We start from the raw sequence: 19948 nt of genomic DNA on the forward strand, positions 1-19948 counted from the left end.
TATGTGCAATGTTGGAAAACGTTCTGATATTTCCCGCTATAGTTTAATAAGAAGTCGCCTTGTTACGTCATAAATCCTTCAATGCATCAGACCCCGGTTTTCCAACGTTCGCCAAAGTGCCAGTCCAAAAATTTTATTTCCGCCTTCTCCATGTTGCTTGCATTGCAATCTGTTGCTTTCTCAGTCCATGAGAATAAATTGAATTCTGCGCGATTGCTCTACCAAGCAAATGGCTGATTTATGAAACATGAAGCATAAACGTTTTATACAAAAACAACACTAGAAAAAAAAAAAAAAATTAATACCCTATATAAAACAGTGCAATCTTAATGTCAAAACAACACAACAAAATGTTATACAGTTGACTGACAGGCCCGAAGAGTTTCTCGAAAGTTAGGAAAGAGGAAATCACATTTCCTTCCTTCAGTGCCTGAGGTTTTGCACTAGTCAGTTCAGAAAAAACAGCTGTCTGAGGTTTTGTAAAACTGTAATTTTTCTACACAAGGTTGTCGCACTATCACAGGATTTAAAAAGTTTCTAAATATATATAAGGATGTGCAGAGTGCAGTTACGTCTCAGCACAAATATTACTGCAAGAGTAACTTTTTTGATACTTTAATGGATAATATCTTGACACATTCGGCAATATTGCAGTTATGACAACAAGTACTGGCAAATATTAGATGCACGTTATTCACAATGTTGTTATTGGTGATTGCGACATGTGCTTGTCATTATGAATGTAGGGGATTTCCCGTTCGGTGCCCGTGTGATTTACAAACAATCTGTTAATTTCTAGTTAAACATGAATAACTGATGTTTTTTTGGTAATAGGTGATCATTCAGAAAATGTGGAGTATTTTTAAAGAAATGAAAAGTTTGTCTATTTTTATGATTTTGCTTAACATGGGTATGCTGACAAAACAGCATAAACTCACTGAAGTAACTGAGGACTTAGGAAGCATTTCTGTACTTCAGTATGAACCTTCACCTATGGACTTTTATGAAAAGTACATCCACACAAGCACTCCTGTTCTCATCAGACCTAAAAATAAATTGTGGCAAACAGGGATTTCACAAATCACACCAGATGTCTTATTGGAAAACTTGCAACACATTAACGGCAAAGCTTATCAAAGGCCAATTTGGACCACCGGGTGGCCTGTGGAAGTAAGAGTTAGTTTTGAAGAATTCATGGAAAAGTCAAAAGACGAAAATTTGTACTGGGATTCACCACTACCCATTAATAGCACACTTATGAAGCATTTTCCTTTACCATTTGCACTTCACTGTGATGAAATATTGAACAAATTGGTTTCTACCAATCTCTTGTACACAAATAGTAAAGCATCTTCGGTCTTCCACCAGGATGGCTCTGAAAATATATTTCTGCAGTTGTCTGGAACAAAAACCTGGCTTCTTGCAAACTACACCTTTTCTGAACATGCATATGCAGATTCGTATACACTGCAAGCAGGACTTTCACCAGTTAATCCAGAAGAAGTTGACTTGACGAAGTATCCTCTAGTGTCTGACATAGGATTTTACAGTATCACCACCCACCCTGGAGATTTATTGTATATACCACAATATTGGTGGCATTATGTTACTTCTGCTGGGACACCCAACATTGGATTTAACTATTGGTTAGATGTATTTGATGCTAACGGCATTGAAAATTCATTCAGGATTGTAGAATATGTCAAAAAATTTGCTGAAATTAGAGAAGCAGCACCAGATCATATAGACTGTCCAAATCTTCAGGTTTCAATGGCACCAAACATGGAAATGGAAAGAAACACTGATCCTCCTTTTGATACTGTGTACAACATATATTTTGGCTCTGATGATGGAGCATTCTATGCCATAGACTCAAAGGGTAGTTTGTTGTGGAAACATCAAACTGGCAGTGATGCGGGTTCCACTCCAGTTTTAAATAATGATGAGGGTACTGTTTTCTTTGCTGGTGAAGATGGAAATTTGTATGCTTTTGATGCACTCAAAGGGGTAATACTTTGGAAGGCATCCCTAGGTGATGGTGTTGCTGCTGCTGTTAGAAACAGTGTCCAAACTTCAACGGTTATTGTTGCATCCCTAGATATGCACGTTTATGCATTTGCTGAGAATGGTACACGTTTGTGGAAAGCAGGGACATTTGGTGGTGAATTGTGGGCATCTCCACATATGAGTAAAAATTCTGTTATTGTTTGTGTAATGGCAGAGTCACATATGTCTAATACTGCCGAAATTTCATCGAACACTGTTCTCAAACTAGATTCTGCAAATGGGAAAGTTATTTGGGGGTACTCATCGGGTGCACCAGTATTTGCATCTCCGGCTGTTCCCAGAAGTGAAGAGATAGTTGTCATATCTAGTTATGACAACCACATTCACGTGATAGATTTTACGACTGGAGTTTTGATTTGGAAACTTGATATTGGAGGCTATTGTAATGCATCCCCAGTCATAAGTAAAGATGGTGAATGGGTGTTTCTGACAACAACAAATGGTGTTGTTATGTGCATAGCTATGAAGTCAAGGTCTGTACAATGGCAAACACATTACCAGGGAAGTGATGTGCTTTCATCTCCTTTGCTTACAGACATGCATTTGTTTCAAGCTATTAACCATAGTCTTTTCGCCCTAAATCCATTTGATGGAAGTATCATGTGGAAGTTTACTGGAAAAAACTCCTTTATATCAAGCCCAAGAATGGATATATATGGAACACTCTACATTGGATGCAATGACAACTTGTTTTATGCAATTAATGCAACCACAGGAATTGAAAATTGGCATTTTTCTACAAAGGGAGCTGTTGTTGGGACAGCTATGTTTTCACCAAAATTGATTGAAAAAAGTAGTTGTGGCGCTCTTTTGTAAACTTTGTAAATGTGACTATTTCATTTTGTATCACTGTATGAATAGAGATTCACTGCCTTTGAAAACCATTTCTGTCTGTGCAATAAATTACTACAATACTTTTACGTGGTGCAGAGTTTTGATATTTTCAATTACATCGAACTATATACCCACTTATTGAACAGATATTCTCGAAAATGTATAAAGCATAAAAATACACAACATGCACACAAAGAACCCTGCTATTCACAGTAAACTTGTGTTTAAATTAAAAAAATCCATAAAACGATTTTGGATATGACCCCTATCATAATATTTTACCTTAATCATATCAAAACATTTCAGATACAGCAGGCTTTCTGCATTTATAAAATATACAATATACTGCAAAGTAGAAGATGTATACGCACTAATCACCATCTTTGAAATTCATAATCTGAATCTTGTGTAAAGTACATAAAAAATCCAAGAATAGTCAAAAAGGCAATGATGTTTCCAGCCAAAACAAATGCACAGGATCCCCATTTTATCTAAAAGTGCAAAATAATGTTGGTTTAAAAATATGTCATCAAATAGGTCAAGACAAGTTTACAATTAACAATAAAAAAGGTACACTCTAGTACTTACAATGGATGCATGTGCCAAAATTACTGGCAGGCCAAAAGCTGATATCACGATTCCTGTGGTAAAGAAAACTGCCAGTTCTTTGCAAGCAGTACTTGTAGCATCAGCATCACCAGCCAATCGCTTGGCTATTATAATAGGGATCGGAGACATAAAATAGAACATCAAAACAAACAGTGGCCAGTAGACTCTAGAAGAACAATAGGAATATTATGAACATTGAGAAAACTTTAATTAAGCACAAATTACTTACCCAAACTGTGGTAAAACGCAGGATAACATGAGAAAAGTTAAGGATGCTGATCCAGCCAAAGCAAGTAATACCAACCTTAAAAATGATAAGTGTATGTGAATACCATCAATTGCTTAACCTTTATTAATTACAACTAACCCTTTTACAGCCATGACGATCTCAGAAATTGCTGAAATCACCTAAGAAAGCAAAATAATACTGTTTAGGTAGTAGTTTTTTCAAAGCAGGGATATAACTTTATTATTTATTGATTCACCACAAACGTTAAATGTTGTCCTTTCTGGCCATGTCTAAACAAATATGTGATTTACTACTAGCAGGAAGCAATGGAATATGGAAAACTTACCCACAAGTATGAAGTATATGGATGCGATAATTGAGAACCTCAGTCCTTAAGGGTCCACTTATTTGCAATTGCACTGACTGAGCATGTAGGCCTATGGCGCCTGGCGGCAATCACGAACTAATAGGCCAAACTGTTTTTCGTTAAATGTTAAGCGTCAGGTAAGTTAAATGACCAATAGCACACAGAGTAATATACCGCAGTTTGTGTACGGTGCACGTACCTTCGCTGATTCAGCTCACTTCGTAAAGCTTCTATTCTCTGTCACAAGATGTATTTTCATGTTCAGTGACCCATAACCTCACCCTATTTGGCGTGTTTAGTAAAGCGTAGCGGTCAATATGCTGTTGGCCATGGCCCCTCTTTTGAGCATGATAGGATGTGTCAGCGGGTTTTGTAAATTTGTTCCGTTTGTAATTTTTCGCCTTGTTTGCAGAAAGCGACCCAAAACTTTCTGGCGATGTTCTGTGGGATACGCTTCTAACGCACTGGGGTTTACTGCATGTATAAACTTTTACAGGGTTGTCAAACTCTACGACTCGTGGGGCAGAAATTATCATCATGTGAGCTAAGTGGACAAGAGTGTTTGTACAGTTATGAACCAAACGTTGCAACCGAAAACAAAAATATGTCTGTGTGGTGGAGCTAGAGGATTATTCTAAATGACATTCGTGTCGTGAAGCAAGAGGACTATTTAAAATGACATCCGTGTGGTGGAGCTAGAGGACCGTTTAAAATGACATCCGTGTGGTGGAGCTAAAGGATTATTTTAAATAAAATCCGTGTGGTGGAGCTAGAGGACTGTTTTTAATGACATCCGTGTGGTGGAGTTAGAGAACTATTTTTAATAATATCTGTGTGGTCAAAGAATCTATGGTGTTGTGGAGTTGGAGGACTGTGTAACGTTCAATTTACACCCTGACATTTCTCCGAACTCATCGATTACTTTGAATACCTATGGAAGTCATCTTCATCTCCCTTAAATAAAACGTTTGTTTCAATATAAAACGGACACAGAAACTGATAACAGAGCTTATCTCTTTATGTCTTGTGTTTGAGCGTATAACTAAAGTTAGGAAAATTCCGTAAATTTTAGTATAAACAAACAAAATCCCACAAAATGATTTACCAAAGCGCTACACGCGTTCTAATGAAGAACTCCTACCTAAACCAATGCATCGTTACTGGCAGCATTTTGACGTCAGGCCCATTGTTGACGCTATATAAGGTCGGAACCTTGAATGCTGCAGTGCGAACAAATCGCATTCACTTGGCACTCGCATGGATTATTGGCCAGCCTGTCAAATTATTGATGTTTTTCTGGTCCTTGGTGAAAAAAGTTTACTTCTGCTCTAGTGAGGAAAGTGAGATTATGGAACGCCCTCTGCTGCCAACCTTTCTTTTTAAATTTCTGTGTATAAATATTTCACATGCTTCTCAGACATGAATCAGTTTCATGTAATTGCATAAGTGCTTTCATTGAATAAATATGAATTGCACAAAGGATCCACACACACTTTTTTGCAGGTAGCATTTGTTTGCTATTCCTTAAGTCAGGGTTTCTCAACCAGAAATTCTCAGTGATCTATCCAGGGTCGTTTTAATCAATATTAAGTGGTAATGCCACAACATTGCTGAAATGATTATTTTCTATACATGCATATTATCAACATTAAAAATTTGACAGTGTTTTAAAACTTGTAACTTTGCAGTAAAGTATAAATTGCAGAAGAAACTACTATTGCAACAAAAACAGTAAATTTAATTGGTATGCTTGATGTTATTAAATGGGTATGCAGGGTCCCACCAGTTAATGATTTGGTGAGACATGACACCACACAAAATTACCGCTTCTCCAAGGTTGTCCCTATAATGTTTCACTGACAGAGGTTTTTGTAAATGTTTATGAAAAATCATTTTCACTTTTCGGCTCATCATATTTGAGCTTACAGTTATATATCCTTTGGTTATAATTAAACCCGAGACTTGGGTCTTGAAAAAATCCACATATTCTTTGCAGGTAATTTGCAGCACACAACAACCTTCTTCGTTGTTGATCCAAAAGTTTTCGGTGTACTTCTTCTGTTTTCTTCCTTTGAGGATGGTATGGTCACATTTTTTAAATTTAAAGTTAAACATGTGGCGCTTTGCATAGCCTGAACCTTGGACACTATGCCATTGCATAAGACACTTTAATCCATACAACACCTCCAAATCCTCATTGTGAGGATCCAGTTTTACTTTCGACTGGAACAGTGGATAACAATAATATAAACCTCTAATTACATTAGGTTTTAATTGTTTTCCTTCGTTTTTGGACATATATCTGTTCACATTATTGCTGATTTTTTTCTGCAACTCAGAGCACCGTCCCATTTTTAAAACAGGGTCATGTCTCAACCAAAGACGTTTATAAAACGCAACTGTAGTTGTGACATAATGAGATGACTTGCACAATAAAGCAAACTTTCCTATCAGTTCAGGTGCTATGTATTCTGACAAAATAAACCACAGATCTAATGGGTACACAACAAATCCACTTGATGGTGCATCCACTGGTTGAGATTCATTCTGATGATGATGTAGAAATGGTGATGGATCATCTTTATTGTCATTGCCGTTAGATTCACTTTCAATGAGCTCTTCTTTAAGAAATTCGGCTTTGTTGTACAAAGTTTTCACATGCATTTTACTCGGTCTGTTTGGAATTTTCTTTGCATCGGCAGAATGTTTTATTTTTAAGTTGGTCTGACTTGGAGGAAGGTGCACTGTCAACAACTTACTCCTTTTTGAATTTTTCTTCATGCCGCTGATTTTAACAGTATAACGGACCAACTCATTTTAAGAATATGTACTGACAATTCATGTATTTGCATGCAGGCATACAACCAGTCTTTTCCTGTATTCAATTCTCATATTTTCTTGTCAACTTGGTATTCTCAGTCAATCGTGAAGATCTGCAATCAAGCATGCAACTCCATTGTTGCGTAACACGACTAGTTACACATTTCTCATTATCTTTGTTCAGATAATTAATATTAGGTACCTGTAAATTTTAGAGATTTAAATCGGTGTTTCTCAACCCGGTGTTCGCAGATCGGTTTGTATTTTTGGTATAGTGGCCGTTTAATACCCCAGTGTCTGTTCGTGTATAAATTCTGACAATAACCACGATTCCTAGCGACGTTGTTTTTGGCAATTTAATGAACTCAGAGACACGTCGAAGCTTTCCAAATTCGTTGGGTTAGCTATAAAAGCTTTAAGTGTATTTGCTGTTAATACACCTAAAGTGACAACAGGGACAACCACGAACATTCAAAATGAGGCCAAAGACAAACGTGATAAGAACTACGAAACATGCGTTATAAAGTCTCGGCACAATTAAGCCAAGCGGAATAAATACTCACCGACTGAAGTCAGGTAAAATATTTGGATTTTGACTCATGACATGTCAAACCGCCACCCATTACGGCTTGTGTTTAAAACACACAAACGTACTTAAGGTATGCCATTTTCGACATTTTTAATTTTCTGGGCGAACAAAAATATATCACCGAAACGTTGAGAAACGTAAATAAAATAAAGTTTGCCAGAAGGGCAGTATTCAGCAATATAATATGCATGACAGTATTAGTAACAATTTATATCACTATAATCCTGACCGATCGAAATATCACCACCGGTAGCATAAACATATTTGCATTTATTTTCATATTAAAACAATTGTTTTTCCATCTTAATTTTAGCAAAAGTATAAACATCGCTTTTGGTTGTTTATTTGTGATTCTGAAGTTTTGTGGAACAACTTAACGAGCCGGGAGGCACTGTTTTAAACTAAAGCTGTGTTTGTCTTAGCAACCACGGCGGCTCGTCCACATCGAAAGGGGCGGTCTCATCGGTGATGGATAGTCCTGCGAAAGCATCGTTAGCGCAGGGAATTCAAATACGTTGGCAGTGGTCTATTCATCACAAATATCTATACCATCTGCAAAACTATCGACAGAGGGAGCTTTTCTTCACGTTTGTGTCTGTGTACATAACAGCTAGTACTCTGCCCCACGGGACGAATTAACGTTGATCAATATTCAAAGGGGGCGCTGCAATGAACGATTAGCAAACAAAGAGCTTACATACCTAAGACCCAAATAAATTTGAGGCCCCAAACAATTGCGTGATTGTCGTTTTAAGGTGACAGCCGCTGTCATCCATGGGAAAACGATTAGCGCGATACCGCACGCTTTTATTTGATGATAGTCGGATAGCATCCATCACCGTCGTTACAGGGGGCCTTGTAAGGATTAGAATAACCAGCAAGTGGCGTGTCGTTTTGTTGCATTGCGATTTAACCATATTAATGATCTGACATGTGGGCGGGCAATGTTTAACTAAAAAAGGCATCGTTTATCCGTGGCCTTGTGCGTCGAGATTCACACCATAGTCGCCTGAAAGCCGCGGGACTTCGCCTTCCCTTTTGTGATGTCAAGTGGATATTGGTTTTCTCCCCCGATCGTGGCGAAGCAATGGAAGCAAAGTTAAACAACGACATGAATGTGTTTGTTTATACATTAGTTATGAATATATGAAGTCACTCATTAGTTATAGTGATAAAATCATTTTTTATTACTGCTGTAGCTACACGAATGTGGTAAAATATAAGTACAAAGAATATATTTTTAATGTATTGCGGCCCACGGAACCAGCAACCACGCTAGAGTATTGAAGTTTTCGCAAACAATCATAAATTACCAGACCAGCCTCATCAGTTTGTTGCTTTATTGTTTTCGTGTGTTAAATAAAGCTCCGGTTTACACAAGAAATGCGTTAATTACCCTACAGTAGTTCACTTGCAAGGCGTGCGAAAATATTACGTTGTCCGCCAAGTGGGATGTGAATAACTTTGTTGCAAGGCCGGTTTCCCACTGAGTTATTCAACCCGCGCTAATTGTGAGGCCGTGCGTACAGACAATGGACAACAAATAAGATGTTTCCGAGGCGTCCGATCGCTCTATTGAGATGTCAATACAGGCCATAACGTCGCCATTTCGGTTCATTGGATTTTGGATAAATGTGGTTGTTGCCTTGTTTAAGAATAATTGCCTGTTCTAACAGTCAAAATTAAATCGTATACGCTAGAATAATTATTAATGCGAAGAGGATAGAATGCGTGTATGCAACAAGTTTAACCAAGGTTTGTGCGTTTTTTGTAATCGTTTTTACTTCAAATCTAACGCTTATTTGGCCCAAACAATTTTAACAATAATTCACCGAAACATTTTTTTAATTCATAAACCAATTACAGCAGATTTAGGTCGACGGTTATTACATTTTGCTGGGACTTCATTTCGTATCGGTCCGTTTCACTTCCACAACCTTCCCCACTTGCGGCAGGTGTAGAGTGATTAATGACAGGGCAAATGGGCTACTGCCAAGCAGCACGTGGCAATGAGCATCGGGCGATAACAATACGTGTTCGGCATGTGTGCCTCTCTCAAACGTTTAGTAATGCCTTGACGCTATCGGAGAGCACGCTGAATTCGATTTTGGTCCCTTATATGGAAAACCTCACAGAAAACCCAGCACAATACTTTCACGGTGAGAGTCAGAAAATGATTTGTAAACGGTGATTTACCGCGCCTCTTTATAACCTTAAAACTCTAATTTGTCCTCCTGATGCGCTATATTTTTCTACCATTAACTTGCCCTGACTTTAAAGATCGATGCATCATCGTTTGGCGAAGTCACTTCGTTGCCACAGAGGGGAGTTAATGAGTGGAAAAAGTTACGTGTGTCCAAAGACGAATGCGCATCCAACCAAAGTGTAGGCGCGCAAAAACCCGATAAGCGGCGCTCAGCCGACAGCAATCTTTCTTTTTGGAGGCCCATCATAACTTTTAAACCTCACTTAACGTCAAGGCAACATATGGGTTTTTAATGTTCGGTGAAATCAGCGTAATCAACGCAAGTAAGCACACTAAACGATGGGACCCCCTTCGACATTCTGACAAAATGCGAGTCTTCGTGGGACCACAACTGATTACGCTCGCTCCCCAAAATAGCGCCGAGACGCCTGTAACTAGATACGAAAACTGTTTTGTGGGAAGACTGATTGTCGGAATCCCGCTTTTGCGATCGTTTTCCCGTTTAATTTTCCTCCATCTCTCTGCAAACGCGCGGCGTGGGGCGCCGAGTCGTGTCTCACTTTCCCGTATAATCGGGTTGTGCCGCTAGTTGGCTTCAAACCTGTGTAAACAGCGACCGGTCTATTTGAACTCGCTCTGCATAAGATTTTTGAAAGCGGTTGTGTGGGTGGCCCTCGCGTACGTATTTTGCTCGTTTAAAAGCTGCATGACTGTGGCACTGGATCGGTTTACCTAAGCTCGCGTCTTAGGGCATGTTTACCTTGCACGCTTCAGCCACGTACATCACGGATCTAACCAAACTGACATACAGTGTCTGGCTGACAGGTTCGCTAATTACTTGAGGGCTGGCCTTTCTGTCACCCTGATTTTAAACTGTTAACCACATGGGTGGTCACGGCCCGGTCCAGGGATGATTTAACGCAAGTAAGCCTTGTTAACCGAGGCCCGTTTCTGTTGCCCTTTCGCTGATCTTCGTGTTTGACCACGCTATCTGGTCACCCTTTATCTTATCGCACAAATGTTTTGAACTGACTCCGAGATGCAGGTCAAAATTACCCACAGCATGGCTGGCAACAAGCCGGTGGAGTAAGTAACACACGTCAATAATAATACAATGATTGGTTCAAATCATATAGTTTACACTCTATTTGAAGAAAAACGATCAATATAATACAACAAAAAAAACGAACAGATTGAAATAAGAATAAACGCCGCAAAAACGTGTGACGATGGAATTTTTGAAGCACTTGATATCTGCCGCACCTAATAGATGTTAAAGCCCCCGCGGTCCTCCAGGGCGCAGGCTGTCAAGCGGCGTTATAAGATTCATCAACGCATTGGAGATTTACAGCGGGCGGATTGGAACGGGTATTTCGAGTTGGAGGTGTTGTCAGGAGTTTCTCGAATGCGTGATTTATTGCCGCATCGGGGCATCATCTCCCCCCACGTGGTCATGCATCGCCGGTTATCAGATGTCAAGGTCAGAGGCGATGAGAGTTGGAACTGTGCAGCAATCCTGTCGATTTCACTTTATGTCCGCGAAGTCTGCTGAAGGAAACGTTTCATGACACTGGGGAACTTCTGTCCGCGCTTGCATTTTCGCAAGGCTCCGTTAAGCGGTCGTCGGCCTCGCCGTACGGATTTACCTAATCAACATACGCTTGGTTCACACTTCGGTCAACGTACGTTACCATCAAACAAACCAAGTCTTCTTCATCGCTAACGTACACAAATATTTCAAGTTAACATTTTAGAGCGCGAACTCAATGTACCGACCTTGGCTTTATTTTCCAACCACAACTAAAATAAGGAAAATATTATTTACCGTTTTTAAATCGTTCCTCATCTCCTCCATGTCTCGTTTTAATTTCGCTCTTCTGTTTTGGAACCACGTAATCACCTGGAAATAAACACATATAATAATAAAGTCTATTCAATTCGGTAACCTACAAACACTGACTTGAATTATTTTAAAATCTAATTGTATGTGTTGACGTTTCAAAAATGTAACACTAAAAATGTTCTAATATTCGATTTGTAAAATCTGCAACCTATACATATTATACAAACCTGCGGGGCGGTTAATCCGAGCGCTTGGGCAATTTGGTCCCGGTCAGCAGGAGTCAAATACTTGTGACAACTAAATCTTTGCTCCAACACCGAAAGTTGGAATGAAGTGAAGGCGGTTCGACATTTTCTTCGTTTTACCCGAACTTGTCGACCGATTGCGATTGAATGCAACATGCTCTGCTCTGGAAAAAAATCAATTGTAAAATTCCCAGCAATTTTTAAGGCTAAAGGCACTGCTTTGTAATTTGTATTTCACCATAAAAGCTTCCTAAATAAGCTTCATACGCATCGCCACCATTAATGCTGGGACTATCATCGTAGCAAGTGAAGGCGAAAGACTACAGTTTGCCGCTCTTAAATTCATTCTTTGGTTTATTTTGCCCAAGGTATTTCAGTAATGAAAGGAGATGGAGAATGTGAGAGTATGGGCAGGGGGACGCTGGAGTAACCTTCAGGTTTTCGGTGCCAAGCGTCATTCTTGGTCTAATTAAATACTTTTGTAATTTCTTACTTTCTTCCATTCCTTTAAACGTGGAACAAGCAAGTTTTTCCAGGGCGTGTATAGGGGAGTCCGACGCAGATGTGTTGTCGTTTTGCTTTTCCGCCCTGATGTCCGCCGTCCGTTGCATTTCCTCGCATTCCGAGCTTGAATCGTCCATCGAAGAGGCGCCATTTTTTATTACGTCGCTGCGGCGCTTAGCGTGAGATCCATCGATGTGATGCGGGGGAGTGGGAGTCCTTCGTCGGCGTGCGTTTGTAAAGTTTGCGTCGACGCTAAGCCTTCGCTTCTTCGAGTTCCAGGGTTCGAAGTTGTTTTGACTTTGGCGCAATAGTGGAAATCTATCGGCCTGCGCATACCAAGCACTGAGCTGAGTTGCCCCCAAAGGACGTGTCAGATTAACGGGCAATAAAAATGGCTGCAAGTGCGACGCTGTGGCGTAGAGTCTGTGCAAATTTTCCAACCACTTTGGGTAGACGCCAGTGCTCCATGGCATAAAATCTCCAACCGGGAAGAGTGATTTGGCGGAAGAAAGCAGCGCTTCGTTGAAGTTGTCTTTTTGCGCAAAAGAAAAATCAATTTTATCAGCATCCTTTTCCCTCCGCGATAAAATATCGTCGATCGAAAACGGAGTAACATGTTTTGGAGATCTGTTTCTTCTTTCGGGTCGTGTTGCGTGGTACATCACGTCACACCTTGACTCTTTGATCTCCTGAAAGGACTTGACGGCCATCGTTTAACTTTGAAACTCAAGCTTTATCGATGCCTTTTCTATTTCTATTAGGAGGGTAATTAAAACTTGTTATAGACTGCTGTGCAGTTACAAATTAGGCTGCGAACTAAAGTATGCAGACATACCAGACCATCCGTACAGATGGAGAATTAGCGGTATAAACTGTGCCATAAAAGCATTCCCCGATCACGCTAACCTCATACATGCACGTCAACAACTATAATATCTCGTGTTTGACGCCTTGGCCTGAACTTGGCAAAATCCCTAGATCAATACGTTTAGTAATCCAACGTGCGTGTCTTGAGCGCAACCGCGAAAAAAATGGAATTTGTTTTGACTATCTACTTTCGTCACCAACCGTGACTAACTGCGCACCGGAATAAAGGATTTACCCGTGCTGCCTTCAGCCAGCTGCAGACTTCATGATTCTCTTTTACACTTATACAACGGCATCACTACGCAACGATAAATTGTCCTGAACTCAATACCCGCTGCGCATCGCTGTCTCTGCACATGCCTATCGCCTATATTGCGATGGATAACTAACCAGTTAATTTACAGCTTCGAAGTTGTTGTATAAATTATCGCAGAAAAATCTTTTTCTGAATGTGCTCCACGAACTTGGCGACTCTTTGCCCAACTCAATTTGTGGCCGGTGTTTTTAAGCGAGCACGTCTATAAAATCCAGTGGGAGAGAGCGCGTGCTTGTGGGCGATTTTTTCTTTCCTGAAACGCCGTGAGAGAAAATTGAGTCAGGGACGAAGGTCAGCGCACTCGCCGATGGACTTGTTCGCATGAAATTCCGCCTATAACTAGTTCATCGAACATGCGTAGCGTATATATTATTGACTGCGAATTGGGTCATTATTTTTCATGTTGCGTTGCTTTCTTACAAATCAACTTTCGTCAGAAAGTGTATTGCGCTTTGTCAGAGCTTTAAATAAATGAGAAACAAGTGTTACACTCGTACTGTTTGTATTGCAGGAATTATACGAATACAAAGAATAAATTAACGTTTCAACTTACTTTCACTGACAGAACAATTGTTGTCGTAATTTTTCACAATACAAAAATCAACCCAACGCATATAGTGTTGTATAATTTATCTCCTACCCCCTGTTTCCTTTCCTTTCACTCTACCATGTACTGTGATACACAAGACGAGAATCCTTGTTAGCAACAACATCTATCCGATGGACAAACATTGTGTAACTGACATCGCCGATGTTTTTTTCAACCGGGTGTCGACAGGGGATCGTGTAAGCACCGAGAAATTGGCTGCCTCTGGTAAGTTGTTAATCGCTCCATCTTGCTGTCCTGGCTACGCGATCGAACACTCATTACCATTCGATTTACCAAAGCTGTCGTCACTGTGTGAGCGAAGTAAGAACCATATTTTTTTGTGTTTTGTAGTTATGATTGTACCATGTTTGTATCGAAGTAATAGCAACGACCGATTTCGAAGCAGAAGTTTGAAAAGTTTTCAATTGACTTTGAAAATTCCTTGCGATATTGACCAAAACAGGCATGTATTTGACAACCCATCGCATCAAACGTCATGTCCCGCATATTTATCATCTTTACTGTTTTGTAGTGAAACTGTAATGAACTTAAAAACCATTGAAAACAAGGTGAGTTAATTATCGGATATTGTATTCTGCTTACAACAGTTTAATTAAACCGTCTACGTCCGATTTTCGTGTCCCTCTCACGAGTACTGTTGACACAGCCACGCCATTCACACTTCATTACACACGATCGAATCATTGAGACGGGAATGACTTAATTTCGCACCAATGGCACATGTCATCAAACTGTAAAACTATGCACGAACGATCAGTTTGCCGACAGATGTCAATCAACAATCATGTCAGAACGTGTGAACAAGATCATGAAATCACGTACCACGGATTTATTTGACCTTCCGTATTATTGATATTTCGAACGTCGTTTTTCGAGTTCAAGCATGAAGCGAATTGACACCTAACAGTTTTGGGATTGAAGAAACATTTTTAAAAAATTTTTAAAAAAATCGTTTAGGATAAAATCACTCAAATGTGACTTAACCATATTTGTCAAAGCAACGTTTAATGAACACCGCGAGCTGCATTTGAAATGTATGAGCTTTGTGAGGATCAAAAGTTTGAGTTTGGTGAGTAGCAGAATCATTTCATTGTTTTTATGAAGAATTCTTTAGAACCAGTCCTATTGGTCTAGGTTTCTTAAACTGTGTTCCGCGAAACGGGCTAAGGTGTGCCACGAAATTTCCACCAATTATCAAAATGTTGTGTAAAATTGTTTAACAGGAGAAAATAAATTACAAGCGCTTGTATATTATGCCACTGTAAATATTACAGAAATTGCCTTTTTCCTCCATACCACTAATTAAGAACAATCAGCGTTCGGAACTAAGGGCTGTAGATGCGGAGCTGGGCGTGTGTTTATCGGACAGTCAGTCCCCTAATCAAATACTTGGACAGCTACATTTTATGGCTTTTTAAATTAGTTTCAATTATTATTATAAACCCTATGTCAAACGCTTTTGTTATGAAAACATGTTTTGCTTTATTAAGCATCTTCAGTTCTAAAAAAAATAAAAAAAAATAAAAAGTTAAATGTTAAAATGGTAAAACCGTCCAGTGTGTTAGGCTAACACCAGAAGCTTGTACTGTTGGCCAGTTTTACTATTTTAACATATAACTTTGTCTTTTCTGTTTACTTTTTTCAGAACTGAAGAAGCTTATAATGAAGAGAAATGTTTTTTTTTTAATAATAAAAGCGTTTGACACAAGGTTTCTAATAATAATTAAAATTGACATTGAAGTTTTCACTTGTGTCACGCAAGAGAAGTCTTGCAAGTTAGGTTGATTTCGTGAGGTAAAAATATTATCATTTTTTGTATTAGATTAGAATTAAAAGTAGAGGTAAATTAGGTTAGAATTACCGGCAAAAAAAATTATGTTCAATTTATAGGCCTACTGTATCGGAATCAATTTTCATTAGAATCAGGATGGCAACAACTTTTACATCAAGATTGATACGTTTTGTGCTGTGCAACTGGCCTGTGTTTGCGAAACCGTGTCAAAATAAAAACATGTCGTTCGACAAAGAGCTCACTCAGTTTTTATCGTGTATGTTTATTCCAATGTGTGTTGTTTTTTTACATGTAAATAACTTTTTCCGGGCAGCTTCTCGCAACCGCTTACGATTTCAAGCTATCGTCACTTTATTCTTTACGGCGTAACTCTGCTTGCCATTACGACGGGAAAAAATTAAATCATAAATTGTATTTTTTCACAATATATTAGAACTAGAGTTACCGACATTTTGCTCCAATTAGAATTATCTAGTTGTCCAAGTCCTCTTACAGTGATTAACTAAATATTGACACAAGGTGGCGGTCGTGGTTTGTAAATAATTTCTAGAGGGAAATACTGCTGCCGGGTGCCCTTCCATATAAGGATATCCGTTTCCGTAGAAGTTGGAAGGTTGTGTTTTCTTATTTGCCGCAGCCTTCAGTAATGGTTGTGGATGTGAGAGTGTACATTTTATGTTACTGAGGAATGATGTATTTAAGAACATGTAGGCTACATCTTGAAATTTCAACATAACTTGTGTTTTCAGCTTTCTTCTGTGTGACGCGAGTGAAACTGTGTAAAATAGCAATGTCTCTTGTTCTCTACATTAGCAGTGTCTCCTCCAGTCAATCGGTAAGCACGTATTAGAGTTGGAATATCAATAAACTTTTTCCCATAGTCATGATGTAACTGTATGTATTCGTTTTGAGCAGATCAAGAAGCAACAGCAAAGGATGCGAGATGTGCTGTCAAGTAAAAACTATGAATTTAAAGAGGTGGATATAGCAGTACCAAATAGTGGCCATAAAGAGGAAATGAGAAAAAAGATTGGAGATCCGACATCATTACCTCCACAACTGTTTAATGGAGATAAATATCTTGGTGTAAGTTTTTGTTGTTCAAACAATTTGTAATAAGCAACTAAATTACTGTCATTTACAATGTTGCTCACCTCATAGGTTGTTTTGCATCCCTATTTGCATTGTAGTATGACCCTTAAATGTTTAATCATCACGTAGATATGCAGCTTTAATGTCAACTATATCATGCTTGCAATCATGCTTTGGTGTTGATTATATGTCAATTAATTCTGAGTGCAGAATGTAAACAACAGTAAAATTCTTTCAACCTTACCACAGGATGTTGATTGTGGTTTCTAGTTAATTTAGGTTGTCACACTTGCATTCATAAAATGCTCAAACATGCAGGGAAACAAATTTTGTTTTTAGCTAGTAAAGCATTGTTTATACCGACACAAATCCTGTGTGTCTTGTTTTACAGGGCTATGATGCCTTTGACTTAGCTGTTGAAGATGAAGTACTTGCTCAATTTTTAAATGTTTAATGGATATGATGCCTTGTCCTAATGAATGCAGTATATATGGACTTCCATTCAGCCATTAATGTTGTAATTGCTGCCCTGTTAAGTTGTTGAGTACACTGTCTACTAATGTAACCTGATTGTATATTTGTTCTGGGTATAATTGTTTTTCAAACGGGGTATTTTTATGTACATAGTTGCACTACACAAATCATATGTGCATTTAAAAGACCTATTTTAGCTGAACCCGCAACTTTAAAAAGAAAAATGTAATTGCACTGTTAAGGTATTGTTTTGTCTCCCTAATTTTTTGGCCATTGTGGTGGTGTTAGATACACCAACACGGTCACAATTAATAAATATATCAATGTTTTTTTTTTAAACAAGAGTGTTTTAATTAATGTAAGATGTAATTCTTGTCAGATCCTGTGAAAGCGTGCTGTTATTCAGGTACAAGTACTCAGTTAGCCTTAACTTAAAAGTAAATTTCCTGTTACAAGTTTGTTAGACTAACATGTATTACCATATATTTAACCTCAAATGCATAAAATATTTGTTTTCTTGCAAATATATATTGAGTCCCTTTGACAACAACATATATGCATGCAGCAAACAGGTTATTTTGACAGTGCAATGATCAAATATTGTGTAACCAGCAATAAAATGAATATATTTCCATATGGTTTGTTTGTTGCTTATTAGAAATGATAGTCCTTTTTTAATTACTGCTGTGTTAGTGATGCTTCAAGAAGAAAAAAACATCATGGAATTGTCTGTTAATTTAAAATTTGAGGTGAAAAACGATTGTGCATTGATGTTTAATAATGATGAACACTTAAACACTATACTTTTATATTATACAATGTAGTTGTTATATGTGTTGTATACAACACAACTGCGTTTTGTCAAACAGGAGACCCTCATCCAAAAATATAATACACAAATGCGCGATTGCATTACAATCGTTTTGTTTCCAAAACTGCTAAAAGGCGTATTAGAATATTCAACATTAATACAAAACAAAGAAGATGTTTTGTTTATCCTGCATTGTGAAAGAATAATTGAAGAGTAAAAAAGCGAAATCCAAACTTCGGCGGGACATGTGCAACACAATTCAAAAACCACAACCGCCTGCCACATAAAACGCTGCGGAGGACCACATACTTCGGACACCATTATTGTCTCAAAATGTTAACTGTAATTCATAGATGCGTCGAAACTTAGGTTTGTCCCATATATTTTAAAAAACGCAAAAAAATTTTACACTTCATTACCAACTCAAACAAGCATATAAATACTTTATCGTTGAGACGTATTAGCTGCACCAATTATACACGTAATTATGCGCCAGAGTGATTCTTGCAAATACTAAATCTCATTTTCACTGTCTCAATATACGGCCATGATAAAGCTGTGCAAAACTTTACAAACAAAAAAAAAATAGTATAATTTTGAAAGAACATTGAACATAGCCTATAAGTAATTAATATAGAAATTAAAAAACCATTCTACCAGTCAAGTGGTAGGTCAAATATCCCTGTAACTTGTCTTGAGATTACATTTCACCTGTTGGAGTGTATAAAACAAACATTGGGCTATTTGCTTGCTTTCGTTTTTCGTGTAAATTCAATCGTTTCAGTTTGAATTATTTTTACTTTCGTCATTGGTAATTTTGTATTCATTTGGAAATTAAACTCCAGCGTATTAATTATAATTTTTTTTAAGTTACCTTCGAAATCGGCGGAAATGGTGGATATTGTGCGAGAAATCGAACGCTCTGGTGAACACGCCCACATTTCATCCCATCCAGAACTTGACTTTATCAAAACATCAGTCGTTGCGACCAAGTAGCGTGAGGCCTCAAAACGGGAGGTTCGGTGATAACAAAATTTTGCCGGGTTGGTTAAGTGGCTGTTATTTACTATTGTATTTTTTGGTTGCCAGGCTATTGTAATTTCGTAACGTCGGTTAATAAAAATCAACGATTAATTGTACCAGAGGGACAGATTCATGCACCTACATATAGGCTACCTTCGTATATTTGATTTTTAAACGACCGGCGCAATCACCACAGGTACTAATAGATATTATGTCAAGTAAGGCAACACCGCACGATTTCTCAGAGTCGCGTAAACGGTAGTAAACAGCAGTTCGAACATGATTGCATGATTAGAGAAGAAAAAGCTTAGATAAGTAATTAACGCACGATTGCTGCTGCTTCTGCTTCTGCTTCTGCTGCTTGCAAACGCAAGGGGATTTTTTTCGTGCGGCGCAAATCGAGAACTGGCGACGACAACAAAAAACAGGGAACAGCGCACGCAAAACAAGCATTTGAAAGGTTATGACATTAATTTGCATGAGGTAGCGATGTGCATTTCACGGCCAGCGTTAAATGTGTGCGAGAAAGTAGTTATACCTTGAAAAATCATAGTTTTTTTTAAATCATCTAAAGTTGAAAGGCAATAGTTATGTGGCTGAATCAAAATACGACGGGCGTTGGCACGAAAAGCGTATAAGTGAAAATATTT

At 38.4% G+C, this 19948-nt stretch overlaps 5 protein-coding genes across 5 annotated transcripts; 2 read left to right on the forward strand and 3 right to left on the reverse strand.

The window, feature by feature from the left end:
* The first annotated feature begins 842 nt into the window (after positions 1-842).
* Positions 843-2958, forward strand: LOC145894131 (uncharacterized). Its single transcript, XM_082982605.1, has one exon. It carries the CDS (start codon positions 850-852, stop codon positions 2881-2883), a length of 2034 nt encoding a protein of 677 aa, XP_082838731.1. The 5' UTR covers positions 843-849; the 3' UTR covers positions 2884-2958.
* A 24-nt stretch (positions 2959-2982) lies between these two features.
* On the reverse strand, positions 2983-4340 carry LOC145894141 (leptin receptor gene-related protein-like). Its single transcript, XM_082982616.1, has 5 exons — positions 4086-4340; positions 3878-3918; positions 3740-3814; positions 3490-3676; positions 2983-3392 (listed from the first exon to the last, which is right to left on the reverse strand). The coding sequence occupies exons 2-5, from the start codon at positions 3889-3891 to the stop codon at positions 3276-3278; spliced, it is 393 nt and encodes a 130-aa protein (XP_082838742.1). The 5' UTR covers positions 3892-3918; positions 4086-4340; the 3' UTR covers positions 2983-3275.
* A 1305-nt stretch (positions 4341-5645) lies between these two features.
* LOC145908200 (transmembrane protein 183-like) lies at positions 5646-7007 on the reverse strand. Its single transcript, XM_082995425.1, has one exon. It carries the CDS (start codon positions 6885-6887, stop codon positions 5844-5846), a length of 1044 nt encoding a protein of 347 aa, XP_082851551.1. The 5' UTR covers positions 6888-7007; the 3' UTR covers positions 5646-5843.
* A 4079-nt stretch (positions 7008-11086) lies between these two features.
* Positions 11087-13023, reverse strand: LOC145906186 (uncharacterized). The gene is made up of 4 exons (XM_082993642.1): positions 12303-13023; positions 11792-11973; positions 11547-11621; positions 11087-11367 (listed from the first exon to the last, which is right to left on the reverse strand). The coding sequence occupies exons 1-4, from the start codon at positions 13021-13023 to the stop codon at positions 11284-11286; spliced, it is 1062 nt and encodes a 353-aa protein (XP_082849768.1). The 3' UTR covers positions 11087-11283.
* Positions 13024-16588: 3565 nt separating this feature from the next.
* On the forward strand, positions 16589-18098 carry LOC145909152 (SH3 domain-binding glutamic acid-rich protein homolog). The gene is made up of 3 exons (XM_082996475.1): positions 16589-16733; positions 16814-16984; positions 17382-18098. The coding sequence occupies exons 1-3, from the start codon at positions 16689-16691 to the stop codon at positions 17442-17444; spliced, it is 279 nt and encodes a 92-aa protein (XP_082852601.1). The 5' UTR covers positions 16589-16688; the 3' UTR covers positions 17445-18098.
* Positions 18099-19948: the final 1850 nt, after the last annotated feature.

The sequence above is a fragment of the Ascidia mentula genome, chromosome 1 (genome assembly GCF_947561715.1).
Source record: "Ascidia mentula chromosome 1, kaAscMent1.1, whole genome shotgun sequence".
In the NCBI taxonomy this organism is placed as follows: domain Eukaryota; kingdom Metazoa; phylum Chordata; class Ascidiacea; order Phlebobranchia; family Ascidiidae; genus Ascidia; species Ascidia mentula.

Coding starts and splice junctions, on each gene's coding strand:
- LOC145894131 (XM_082982605.1), top strand. CDS start 850: ATGTGGAGTATTTTTAAAGAAATGAAAAGTTTGTCTATTTTTATGATT.
- LOC145894141 (XM_082982616.1), bottom strand. Junction 3,677..3,739: donor TGCGTTTTACCACAGTTTGG/GTAAGTAATTTG, acceptor TTGTTCTTCTAG/AGTCTACTGGCCACTGTTTG. Junction 3,393..3,489: donor TTTTGGCACATGCATCCATT/GTAAGTACTAGA, acceptor TTGCACTTTTAG/ATAAAATGGGGATCCTGTGC.
- LOC145908200 (XM_082995425.1), bottom strand. CDS start 6,887: ATGAAGAAAAATTCAAAAAGGAGTAAGTTGTTGACAGTGCACCTTCCT.
- LOC145906186 (XM_082993642.1), bottom strand. CDS start 13,023: ATGGCCGTCAAGTCCTTTCAGGAGATCAAAGAGTCAAGGTGTGACGTG. Junction 11,622..11,791: donor TCGGATTAACCGCCCCGCAG/GTTTGTATAATA, acceptor GTTTATTTCCAG/GTGATTACGTGGTTCCAAAA. Junction 11,368..11,546: donor TGAGGAACGATTTAAAAACG/GTAAATAATATT, acceptor TATGTTGATTAG/GTAAATCCGTACGGCGAGGC.
- LOC145909152 (XM_082996475.1), top strand. CDS start 16,689: ATGTCTCTTGTTCTCTACATTAGCAGTGTCTCCTCCAGTCAATCG. Junction 16,734..16,813: donor GTGTCTCCTCCAGTCAATCG/GTAAGCACGTAT, acceptor CGTTTTGAGCAG/ATCAAGAAGCAACAGCAAAG. Junction 16,985..17,381: donor ATGGAGATAAATATCTTGGT/GTAAGTTTTTGT, acceptor CTTGTTTTACAG/GGCTATGATGCCTTTGACTT.